This window comes from Fusarium musae, chromosome 6, assembly GCF_019915245.1.
Source record: "Fusarium musae strain F31 chromosome 6, whole genome shotgun sequence".
Lineage (NCBI taxonomy): Eukaryota > Fungi > Ascomycota > Sordariomycetes > Hypocreales > Nectriaceae > Fusarium > Fusarium musae.
In genome coordinates, this window is record NC_058392.1 from 1,022,282 (window position 1) to 1,034,742 (window position 12,461).

Sequence of the window (12,461 nt, forward strand, 5' to 3'; positions counted from 1 at the left end):
TGATGATCAACCGGGGATTGTGGGGAAGAATCTGGGGGATATTCTGCCAAGGGTCTCCGAAGCTTATTGTCCTAGCTCGCGTTGAAGAGTATGGGGTTCCAGTGGGGGCAGAGATGGGTACGGATCTCATGGTGTTCTGATCCCCACCGGAGCTGCAATTCTGCTGAAGCTCCGGCGGGGGAGGGGAGACACTTCTGTCAATGTCACTGAAACTTTGACGACATTCAGCCTCGTATTTGGCTAAATAGCGGACTGCATTGCTGTAACGTCGATGAGGACCTCAGCCTGCATGTCCGGGTTGATCCAGGATTACGCGCATGAGTAAAGATGCCTGCCGGGAACTTTGATCAAACGTGTTGTCTATAAGATGTTTGTTTTGTTGTTTTGTTATAGCAAATGTCGGATATCTTTTGGGGTTGTGATTGGTGAGAGAGTAAAGTAGAAGAAATAATATCTGATGGAGTCGTACTTGAGGTATCGGAATCGATTGAATTGAGACCGGCAAGGTCAACCTCAGGAAGGTGCCCTGTAGTTACATCAACACATGTAGGTCGGCTCAAGATAGGTAAGAATATATGGATGTTACTATAGCGAGCCAGCCCCTTCCATCTGCTCATTCGTTGATGATGCATTTCGAAGAAAAGGGAAAGTCAGGTCATTAATGCGGAACAAGAAAGATCCATCCCGCCACCTTCGCTTGTCTTACTCCGCACTGCGACATCCTCGAAGCTCTCAACTGTATCCAACGACACCCATCGAAAATGATCCACGAATAATCCTCATCGCAGCGTCGTAAGTGTATAGCAAGATGGAGAACGATGGTGAGGCAGAAGACGTGCAGTGTCACCTCTGTAGGCGCAGCTTCACACGCCAGGAACATCTAAATCGCCATCTGAGAGTCCATACACATGAGAAGCCATTTATCTGTACGAAATGCAATAAATCTTTTGCACGCCTAGATGTTCTCCAGAGACACGAACTCACACACACACGCACAAATCCCTTAACCGCAGTCGAAACAGTGTCACTTAGAGCATGCACAGAATGTGCGTTTGCCCGCATGCGTTGCTCAAGAGACGCGCCATGCACAAGATGTAAAAAAAGACGTTTTGTTTGCGTCTACCCTGAGCCCAGGACACGGCCCGAGAAGGAGAAAAAGAGGAGGGCAAGGAAGAAGAAGGATTCAAATCTTCAATCACCCAAACCACCACCCGCAAAAAGCTCGAACGAAGATGCGGAGGGCGAAGATGGTATCCAGGCACCAGAGCTATTGGCAACGGCACCAGTGGAAACAGAGGCATTGGGAACCGAGTGGGTGGAAAGGGAACCGGTGGATACAGAGCCGGCAGACACAGAGCTCGTGGACGAAGAGCCCGTGGAGGCTGAGCCAAGAGAAACAGAGCTGGCTATGAACAATAGCGGAATCAATGATGCCAACAACCTTTCTTGGAACATCAATGGTTCCAACGATTTCACGGTTCCTCCAGCAGATGGAACTTGGCCACCTAATGATGAATCAATTGCTGTTGCACCACAACCAATCAATCCAATGCTCCAAATCGATGACATGGGAAGCTTTCAAGAAGTACCGGATCTCACTACGGCTATCCCCAATATCAATTGGCTCTCTGACAGTCAATTTGCTTCATTGTGGGAGAATCAATTGCCGATTATCCCCGAAGGCCTTGGTTCAATGGCATACACATTTCCCTCTGAATTAATCGGGCCTAATTCTGTCTGTTCTTGGGTCCCAGAACAGCCCCTGGACGTCAATATGAACATCACTGGCTCAATGGAAACACCAGCCATCGAACTGGACGAGACATACTACCCAACAGTTGTGGAAAGCCCTTACGATGGGCACGCGAGTAGTATTAACGGTTCGAATGCGTCATCCTCAAGCAATGGGGCCCTCTACGTGGATGGGACAGCAGCTAGAGCCCCGTTTCGTGGTCAACTACTCCCCCAGCAAACGAACTTACAGAGCACTCGTCCTGAACAGGACCCTCGCCTCCCCGAAGCAGATGGGCCAGACTACAGTTATCTAAAATCCTTAGTAGCGAGTATGCGAGAATCATCTGATAACACGTCTGTACCAGAGGCCCTCTATTCCAAACTATCGTCTGTGATTCAGAATGAGATTGGAATCGATTCGTCACTTGATTTAGACGTTCAGATCCCCCCTCTGGAGAACATTAGGGCCTTTGTACTGATTTATTACCAATGCTTTCACCCGACGTATCCGTTTATACAGAAAAACTCCTCCGTCTGGCAAATTTCAGACAACTGGATCCTATTACTAGCTGTAGCAACCACTGGCGCTCGATATGCTGGGAGTAGGTGGTCATCGATTATGTCAGAACTTCTAGACAAGTGCTTGAGGCACAGGGTTGACGCCATAATCAAAGAAAACACCGGTAGTGCAAAAGGTATTTGGGTGCCAGGCAACTTCCAATCACATGGCCGGATGGACCTTCAAACACTTCAAGCATCTATTCTGAACATAATCTCTCGAATTCATAGTGGCCAAGAAGTCGTGATGGAATGGGCTCTGCATCAAAGGCTCGCTCTAGTAGAAGAATGCAGGAAAATGGATCTACTTTCACAGACCTCGCCACAAACTACTGACACGCCAGGCGACGTAGCTGTCACGGCATGGATGCAAACTCAGTCAAAGTTGCGCACTGGCTTGATGATTTGGGTAAGTCTAGCCCTAGTCTTCAGAGACACACTCTCATGGTTATCTAGATCCTTGACACAATCGTTTCCCACGAATTTAACTGTCCTCAAGTACTGAAAGTACACGAGCTGAAAACAAGACTCCCGTGTCGAGAGTCGATATGGAATCAGCCAACGATGGAACAAATGAACAGTAGAGACGCGCATCAGGGTTTGTATTTTGAATTCCAGGCGAACGACATCTGGCTTATACTGACTTTAGAACCTTCGGATAGTCACGGTACTCGAGGCACTGCATCTTCTTTACATGGAAAAGCGGCAACCATCCAACTTAACGGAGTTTGGAAACATCGTCTTAATATACGCAGTGTGTGCGAGGACGAAGGAAGCAGCCTACCAGTATGGAACGGCCTTGTCACGATGGACTCCAGTTGCTCATGTTGAGCCGCGAAAGGAATCAGTTTCCGTGACTGAAACATGGCCACCAACTCTTGAAATGGTCACAAGATGGAGAAACAGTGCCTGCGACGCCTTTGATATTTTGCATTGGAAAGCCAATGGCAAAGCGGCTAATGCTGGTGGGACAGAGCACCCGACGATTCTTCACCTCCACCTTTCCCGGTTGTATATCCTGACACCTACGAAGCATTTTCAGAAGGTCGCTGCTTCTGCAGTCCTACGACAAAATGGCAGCAAACTTCAGAACAATATGGAATACTCGGAAGCCTGTAGTCACATTCAACGTTGGGCCAACATCGACCAGTATAAGGCAAGACTGTCCATAATACATGCTGGCGCTTTGTTGTGGCATGTCCGTCGATATAGTAGCAACGACTTCATAGAGCCCCACGCTATTTACCTTGCTACCCTTTCGATATGGGCTTACAGCGTATTCAATACCCCTAGGACCGAGTCCCAGCAACAACGTGGTGAAGTATCGAGGTCGGTGCCAGCTTCTGGGGATCGTGAATCGCAGGGATCGGTTGGAAATAATGAGGTAGAGAGCGAGGAGGAGCCAGATCCGACGTTTATTCATCTCGATCGTCCTTGTGATGATGAAATGGTTCAAGTATACATACGTCTAGGGCATAAGATGGCTGGCCACTTACACCGAGTTGGCAATATCTGCAGCCCCAATGCTCCACCGAAGATTCTCAAAGAAGGTATAAGGATGTTATCACATGCAAGGGCCAAAAACAAGGAATGGGGGATCGAAATTTCCTATGTTATGGGTTTGACAAGTCTATTACATGGTACCACTGCACAAGAAAATGGCCGTGCAAGCGGAACGCGTGTATTCTAATAACTTTCTTCTCAACTTTCTCCTGTCATATTGAGATGCCCGCTATATCAGAGGGCTGTACATACCATGGACTCCCAGCGATCCGAAAGTCTCATGCTCCTCGAACAAAGACTGGCATTTGAGTCAAAGGACAGTCAACAGTGACCGTTGTTCCGGACTCGTGAGACTTATCACCGTTGAAAGAAGACCATTTCTCTCCATTTGAGAGCTTGGGTAGGTAGGCCTCCGTCTTGGTTTGACCTGGTTTCAGTACAGGACAGACCAGATACTTGTCGCCATAGAGGTACTGAGTCGAAATATCCCAGGCCTTCTTATCGTCAGGGAACTCATAGAACAGAGGTCGCATGACCGGTGTTCCCTTTTCATGTGCTTCTTTCATAAGCTTCCGAGTGTAAGGTCGAAGGTCCTCCCTGATCTTGATATACTTGACGCAGATATCATAAACCTGAGGGCCATAAGACCAGACCTCGTTAGGAGCTCCACTGCGACATGTTGCACCGCCGGTCGTCCCTTGCTGTGGTTGTTGAGGCTCACGATCACCATGGAGTCTCATAACAGGGCAGAATGCACCCCACTGGAACCACCGCACAAAGAGCTCTCTGAAGCTTTCATCGTTGGGGTCGCCGCCATGAAATCCTCCAATATCTGTGGTCCACCAGGGTATGCCTGAAAGACCCATGTTGAGGCCTGCGCATAGCTGGTTGTGGAAGCTAGACCACGAAGAGGCAATATCTCCACTCCACACAAGAGCTCCATACTTCTGGCTGCCAGCCCAAGCACAGCGAAGGAGATTAACGATGTTTTTCTGACCCGCCGCTTCTTGTCCTTCATAAAAGGCTTGGGCATAGTTGACGGGATAGATATTTCCGATCGTCCCGTTGGAGCCTAGCCAGTATCGATAGTTGTCAAAGTCGTATGCTGCATATTCTGGCTCTGCTTCATCGAGCCAGAACGTCTTGATGCCTTTGGAGTAGTAGTTCTTGTTTACTGTGTCCCATATGTATTTCCTTGCGTCTGGGTTTGTGGTGTCAATATGTACCGTTTGGCCCTGGAAGTCAAGGCCGATACGGACACCTCTATCAGTTCGGATCAAGTATCCATGCTCCAGCATGTACTGGTAATTTTCAGCTGTTTTATCAACGGTTGGCCAGATAGAAACCATGAGCTCGATTCCGAGATCCGTGAGCTCCTTCACCATGGCATCTGATAGCCGTTAGCAATCTTCTTCTGTATCTGAAGTTGGACTCACCAGGGTCAGGCCAGTAGTCTGAGTCAAATTTCCAATCTCCCTGCTTGGGCCAATGGAAGAAATCGATGACTATGAGATCAATTGGAATCTCTCGGCGCTTGTACTCCCTAGCCACTTCGAGAAGCTCCTCCTGTGTCTGATATCGGAGCTTACACTGCCAAAACCCAAGTCCATACTCAGGCATAATGGGAACTTTGCCAGTTGCGTCTGCGTATGCTTCAACAATCTCTGCTGGCGTGTCCCCTGCGACAATCCAATAGTCAAGAATCTGAGTTGAGAATGCCTCGAAGCTCATGATGTTCTTGCCAAACACGGCCCTTCCTATCGCGGGGTTGTTCCACAAGAGTCCATATCCAAGTGAGGACACAGCAAAGGGAACGCTGGCTTGAGAGTTGCGATGTGCAAGCTCAAGATCGAGTCCCTTCAGGTCAAGCCAAGGCTGTTGGTACTGGCCCATTCCAAAGATCTTCTCATCTGGACTGACACTCTCAAGACGCATTGTCAGATGATAGTTGTCCGTTCCCAGTATTCCTTTGAACTCGCGAGCTTCCACTTCCAGAGCACTGCACTTTGGATCGAGAAGATCACGTCTATGACGAGAGTACTCTTCCAGAATAAGTGTTCCATCCGCTTTCTCAATGATCAATTTGCCTTGGCGAGAGATGCGGGCTTTGATGTTGCCATTCTTGATGGAAGCAGACTCCTCAGAAATAGAGATTTCTGGCGTAACTTCAGTAAGTTTCTGAAGCGCCCAATCTTGTGATGGCATCACGGCAGCCTTAGTAGCCCTTACACGGAATGCATTTGGACCCCATGGTTCAATCCAGAGTTCCTCCGCATCATATTTGTAGCGGAGGCGAGTCTTGTCGTTAAAGAACATGATGATTTCCAGCCTTCGGATGACAGGGGAATAAGTGACACTGCCTTGAGATGAAAGTGAGGAGAAAGAAAATAGACAAATTCTATATTTCACAGAATCTATGACTTTCTCGTTCTCATTCTGCTTTCATGTAATAAGTATCTCAATTGGTGATCGGCATGTCGTGTAAGCCAATCGCTTCCCCGCCGGAGTAATGAAGTCCTCCAGTCGGGCATCAAATCGATTGTCAGTGTTCGTGAGGGGAACCACATGCTAGGCATCCCCCGCCGGACCTCTTAAGTTATTCGGTTATACTTTGGACTATGTCACGTATTGTCGCATTCTGATAATTGATCTATAAAGACTAGAGACGCTAGAAAGCTCAGGATATTTATCCTAAAAGGCTGAAAGACTTAGTACACTTTAACTAGTGTAGATCTAGTGGACCTCTAGACTAATATTCGGCATGTTGGTTGGGGATCGGCAGGTTTGTTGTTATCAAATTGTACTACAACGCCATGCTTTTTTATTACTGAGACATGAAGGGTAAATCCGCTGACGCGGTCAGGTAAACGCAATGATGATTCTGATGATGGAAGAATGAATTATAGTCCTCGGAGAAGAGGTTGGCATTTTGAGCAACAGAATAGTGGCATCGGATATAGATAGTAAGGCAAAATGGTATCACACCTTATACCCAATCTCACAACTGGAGTAAAAATGCCTCCTTGAGAGGTATTGTTTTTTTCGAGCTAAACAATACGGAAATTTGGCCCGTTCAAAGTTGGGGAGGTATGAAATCAAAGGGGAACAAATCGTGAGGCCATTCAAGTTCTAGGCTTTCTCACGTACATCTCTAGTATTGCCAACCCCCATATGTCATTAGCCAAAACAACTAGCAATCAAGCCAAGGCTGACTTCAAGTCTCTAAAAGAATTTGTTAGTATTTGGTATTGACAGCTGTCGCTCAGAATTAACATATGTGATATATTCACATTCTAGTTCCGGTTAAGTAGTGACCCCCAACTTGCGGGGAAGTGAGTTCCATTCCCAGGATTCCTCCACAGCTGATCAAAGACAAGAAAGAGATACTTAAGAAGGAGTGATCTAGTATTTACTATTGTAAAGAAACACAAGTGCACTTTGAAGAGTTCAAGAGAAGCTACAATAGGGACTGCAGCTAGAATGATTCTATGTAGTAGCATGAATATTTGACACAGACCCTAGAGGGAGCTCATAATCCACATAAGAAGAGTTCTTGGGTCTTGCCTGGGTACTGCGTAAGATCTGAGGCATAGAGAACATCCAGTTATGGTCGCAAAATTGAACGTGTTCACGCCAAGGTATTGAGAATGATTAAAAGAATGAGGCAGATTTAGGATATCTTAGGTAAGTTTAGGCTAGCTTTAGCAAACTTAGGATTGTTTTGGTAAAATTAGGATAGATTTAGAGGAATCTTATAATCACATGCCCACTTGAAAGCCTAGAGTTCTTTTTGTTGTCAAGAGAAAGGATTGCGAGGCTCTGGTAGCACCGTAAAGACAGGTCAAAGTTGTCTGTTGACAAATACCGACTTGTCCGTCAACTCCAGGTAACCACTGGTAGGAAATCTCCTAAAATCCTAGCCAACAGAATTATGCTTTCAGATCAAATTGCGATAAGCCCTCTGCGCTTCATCTTCAAAAAGTCTGATTTAGAACATCGCCGAAGCATTATAGGCAGGCAGTGGCTCAGCCTTAACGAGTCGACCCTGTTGCCAAATGATAGTTGCGGACAAATCCTATGCTTGATTGGACGTTTGTCGTAAATCTCGATGGTGAGAGATTGGGGACGAGGATGTGAGAGAACCTCTCGAAAGGGAATGTAAGATATCAAGGATAAATATGTGTAGCGCCCGGGGTAGGGGTAGAGTACAAGGTGAGCGAAGATATCAACAGGCGGGACTTAAGGACAAAAGAAGAAATTTTTGAGGTATGAATGATCACGAGAGAGCCATAAGAATAGTTCATTGGGTTTAGAAGAGCAGCAAAGATAAACCAATACGGATAAATCTGTCTAGCTTTTCATTGTAGACTCTCTTTTTTTCCTTACTTTTGTCTGTTACCCGAGACCCAGAAACGAAGTTCCAGGTCTTCTCTAGCCCTGTGATTCACGCTCGTGGTTGATTTGTCTACGACTTTTGGAATTGTCCGTAACCTACTTCGTGACAACCTGGTCAATGGCAGCATCGGTCGACTGAAACAGCGAGCAAACTCGCAACATATTGCTACTCTAGGTTATCGAGGACAGTATTGAAGGTAAAATGTTTATTCCTTGTGTTAAAACCATCCATAACGCGATTTAGACTAGAGAATGAAGGATTTGTATTCTGACAGCGATAGCGTTGCTGTAGCGCTGGTAGCATACTGTGAGACCCTGGTGGTGTCTGTTATTGGTAAGTAGTTTACTGATAGAATAGACTTTTGTTCAATGATATTGTCTGAGACCCTGAGATAGCGTTGTCTGCTTCGTTACATTGAGTCACAGGTGCTTGACGCTTCATGATTCACAACCATTGACGGTCCTTGTCACTGCACAGCCTGAAGCTCCTGCTTCTGCAGCTTGCAGCATCCAAGCCTACCTTACTCTACACTAGTCCACATACATGAAAATCAAGCCAGTCTTCCAGTTTTCTTCTCCTCTTTCTTTTATCCGCGACCAACACTCTTTCCGTATAAACCCATTACTAAGTTTCATCACTCCAACGGCACTTTAGCTTCGCTAAACTTGACTGAGAGCTTGGATTCTTTACATTAAATCAAGGCTATTTGTTCATCTATCTACAAGCACTCTTATATTCAGTGCGTCCAAGCTTCTTCCTCCATTGTCCGTCTTATGAGGAAGCTGAGCATGGCAGACAATCGCTCGACATGCCTTCCACCCCAGAAGCTGGAGTTCGGATCACTCTTTACCAGGCTCTTTCCGACACCCACGACATTTTGAGGGCTAAGGATGAGATCATCGCCCAGCTGAATGCAGACAAGGAAGACCTTCAAGCTCGTCTTACGAAACGGGACAATGACGCCGATGTTCTAAAGAATGTTATCAATGATCAAGCCATCAATATCCGCGACCTCAACTCTAAGATCGGTCGGCAAGGGAAACAAATCCAAGATCTCAAGTATGAGCGACATGTCTCCCACATCACCATTGGTGTCATGCGTATGAGATTGGCGAGTTGAAGGCTCAAGTCTTGAAACAAGAAAGGGAGCTCGGGGACCAGGGCAGAGATAATGAAGATTTGGAGACTCAATTGGCCATTTTCCAAAGGGTCATTGATGAGGATAACATCTCGACAAGTTCTGACTCTTTTAGGACGGATTACGACTTGATGGATCTCTCGAGCGATGCAGAGGAGGAGCCGGACATCGACCTAGACAGCGGCATCTCTTTCACTACAGACAATAATTCCTTGACAACTTCAACGCGGCCAATATCGAGTCAGAGAAAGGCAAGGCTATGGATTACAGCTAAGATGAATCCCACCAGTACATTAAGTATCTCTAAAGCCTGATCAACCTGGTTTTCCTTGACTAACATGTCTCAGTTCTACCGCCTGGGCTCCCATAGTACTTTCTGTATCAATTATTAGATAATTCGAACTAGCCAGCGTATATCAGTCTTGTGCTTTGGCGCTTGGGGATGAAGGACGCCGATGATCTGGGACAAAGGTGGTTTTGCATAATGGGAACTAGAAATAAACAATAAACCCGTATTCTAAATGTTCTATATTGTCCTCATTGTGGTCTCGTGGTGGATAGTGAGAATATTGTCCGTGCTGTGTGAGAGTATGATGTACGGCATCAATCCTACACAAGGTACGATACAAGCCAACCTCACCCACAAGAATAGAAGATAAATTCTTCAACGCGATCTTCAGTGAGCGTGACGGACTTTTAGGCGCTGCATTCTTGTGGCTTTCTGATTACAATGTTGCAGAGAATTTAGCGTCTGCGAAGGGACATGAGAAAAACACTTCACCCGCAAATATTTAAAGAAGCTACAGATGGAAAGATCAAACTTTGATTGTCTCTACTTCTCTCAGATCGAGCTAAATGGAAGTGAAACGGACATTGGGTCATTCTTCTCAAATCAAGAATATCTTCAATCCATGAGTGACCTCTATATGTGCTCCTGGTCAATCGCGGTACGGACAATGCTACAGACGATGCTACAGACAACACCATGGACGGATATTGCAAAAGACGATATGGAAACTTCGCGAATTGACGCCGTAGAATGGATATTGGCTTCCTAAACTCTGCGAAACTATTGAGTTTCACTAGCTGTCAGAGAGCAGGCTCATCTCTAATAACAAAATTGTCCGTCCCCTTTTCCTATGCCGCATGATCGATCGGTCGAACGTGATGTAATTGTCGGCCACTATACCATCTGTCCTTATGCTCTGGCACACACCAGTATGCGGTATATACCTTCCTAGTAGAGTCTACCATCTTCATAAACTCTTAGCTCTTGGTTCTCTTGGCTGCCGTACCATTCAACGTCCGGCAGCAGATAACCCTTCCACGACCAATCTGAGGTGGGCGATTTCCTTCTGTTGCTTGGAGATAATGCCAGACATTTGAGTGATCAAAGTACTGCCGTGCGGTTTGCTGTCGTCTGGGCCGCCCTTGTAGGTCAAGCTCTTATCGAGCTCTTCTCCGCAACGAGTGAGAACGGCGTCGACAATACCTTGGCACTCCTGTCGCAGTGTCTTGACGCCATACACACCGACCAAGATGAACCACCGTTCGTACGTGATATTACACCACTTGGGCTCGTTGTTGACAGCATCGAACATCTCCTTGCTGAGCTGGTGCCTGATAGGCTGTTCCAAAGAGTCTTTTGTGTGCCGGAACGCACCGCTGACGAGCATGTCACGCAGCTCTTCTCCGACCTTTGGGGGCATATCTGGGCTATGCTTGTTGAATAGCCGGGCGAGTCTGACTGCACTCTGGTAGTCTACTTGGTTATGCACGGAACCCGAGGCTAGGTCACGGGTAGCTAGTCGAGCAGTCTGGACGGAACTTGGCCAAGAGGGCTGAAGTCCGTTCACAACGTCTGCGTACCATCCTATGTTAAGAGATGTCAGACAAACGAAGTGCTCTGAAAGGACAATCGGCGACTCTTACTCGAGATCATTCCTTGATTCCTTTCTCCTTCCGTGGGATGCTTTTCGCTGAGTGTTGCGCCATGGACTCGTTCATAGTGTTTGCGTAGGGATCGCTCGTCATGGTACCCATCCTGCTCTTATTAGCCTTCGGAATAAGTACGATGCTCTGAGGACAAGACTTACGGAGTCGCACAGGATCTCGCTGATATCCTCTCGCCATCGGCACCAGACCTCGCCAGGGACGAGGCGGACAGATCCATTCTGTGTTGATTAGTTTCGTTCTGAGGAATGATATGAGAAATCGACCGCGAACCTGGAAGTCTAGGGGTGGTAGTTTATCATCAGGTCGACCACCGGTCAGACAGGTGTAGCGCTCGTAATCTAGCGTGTCTTTGAAACCCATCATGATATGCTGGCGCTACAAGTCTTCTGAATTACCGCGATATGAAGTGAAAGATTTTGAGGTAGTGGCAGATAAAGAGATCCCAGGTTATTTGATACGGATGAAGGAATCCGAAGAATAAGGCGGCTGAAGAAGTAAAGATAAGTGAGGCGATACTTGATCAAGCGAGATCAAGTACTTTTTTATTCTCAAGTGATGCTGATTGAATGAAGGAATGAGAAGTAATATTCAAGTCAAAGGAAGACTGAATAACACGACGCTTACTGAAGTGAAGGTGGTTAGATGACTGGTGAGAAAGTTGGTTGGAGGAGGAAAGGTTGGAGAAGGCGATGATGTGGGATATTTATAGGCGGAGCGACTGAATTGTCTGTCTCGATATTACCAGCTATCTCTCTTGAGTCTTTAGGATCTTTAGGGTACTGCGATTCGGTGATTCATTGATGGCCCAGGTGCTTCCAACCCATGCATGAGTCACTGTTGAATCTCAAAGCATAAATACCTCGATTAAACTGCCTCAGTATGACTGAATTATCCCCTCTCTTCCTTTAAACTCTTCAAGCTCTCGATCTGTGGGCTTCATTTGTCTTGTCCCCTGAGACTTTGAATGCACTCGAAGATAGAGGCTGGGTTTACTCTGTTCGCAACACATCTCTCAGGATCATGTTTCTTTCTTGAGCTTCAACGTTTCCAAAATTCAGGGGCAATCAACTCGAAAACAGCACCGAAGATTGCCTTTTGTCTTCTCAAATCGCCCGGACTGACAAATACTTCCCCTTTTGATTATCAGTGAACTTCGTAACGTACCATGCAGAGTAG

At 46.5% G+C, this 12,461-nt stretch overlaps 4 protein-coding genes across 4 annotated transcripts; 2 read left to right on the forward strand and 2 right to left on the reverse strand.

Annotated features, from left to right (window-relative positions):
* Positions 1 to 1,060: 1,060 nt before the first annotated feature.
* On the forward strand, positions 1,061 to 2,303 carry J7337_008215 (uncharacterized protein; the record flags this gene model as incomplete). Its single annotated transcript, XM_044825838.1, has 2 exons — positions 1,061 to 2,206; positions 2,283 to 2,303. 2 exons carry the CDS (start codon positions 1,061 to 1,063, stop codon positions 2,301 to 2,303), a joined length of 1,167 nt encoding a protein of 388 aa, XP_044678755.1.
* A 1,770-nt stretch (positions 2,304 to 4,073) lies between these two features.
* J7337_008216 (uncharacterized protein) lies at positions 4,074 to 6,111 on the reverse strand (the record flags this gene model as incomplete). Its single annotated transcript, XM_044825839.1, has 2 exons — positions 4,074 to 5,185; positions 5,232 to 6,111. The coding sequence occupies 2 exons, from the start codon at positions 6,109 to 6,111 to the stop codon at positions 4,074 to 4,076; spliced, it is 1,992 nt and encodes a 663-aa protein (XP_044678756.1).
* A 2,888-nt stretch (positions 6,112 to 8,999) lies between these two features.
* J7337_008217 (uncharacterized protein) lies at positions 9,000 to 9,311 on the forward strand (the record flags this gene model as incomplete). Its single annotated transcript, XM_044825840.1, has 1 exon — positions 9,000 to 9,311. One exon carries the CDS (start codon positions 9,000 to 9,002, stop codon positions 9,309 to 9,311), a length of 312 nt encoding a protein of 103 aa, XP_044678757.1.
* Positions 9,312 to 10,627: 1,316 nt separating this feature from the next.
* J7337_008218 (uncharacterized protein) lies at positions 10,628 to 11,648 on the reverse strand (the record flags this gene model as incomplete). The annotated part of the gene is made up of 4 exons (XM_044825841.1): positions 10,628 to 11,202; positions 11,262 to 11,373; positions 11,426 to 11,503; positions 11,556 to 11,648. The coding sequence occupies 4 exons, from the start codon at positions 11,646 to 11,648 to the stop codon at positions 10,628 to 10,630; spliced, it is 858 nt and encodes a 285-aa protein (XP_044678758.1).
* Between the last annotated feature and the right edge of the window lie 813 nt (positions 11,649 to 12,461).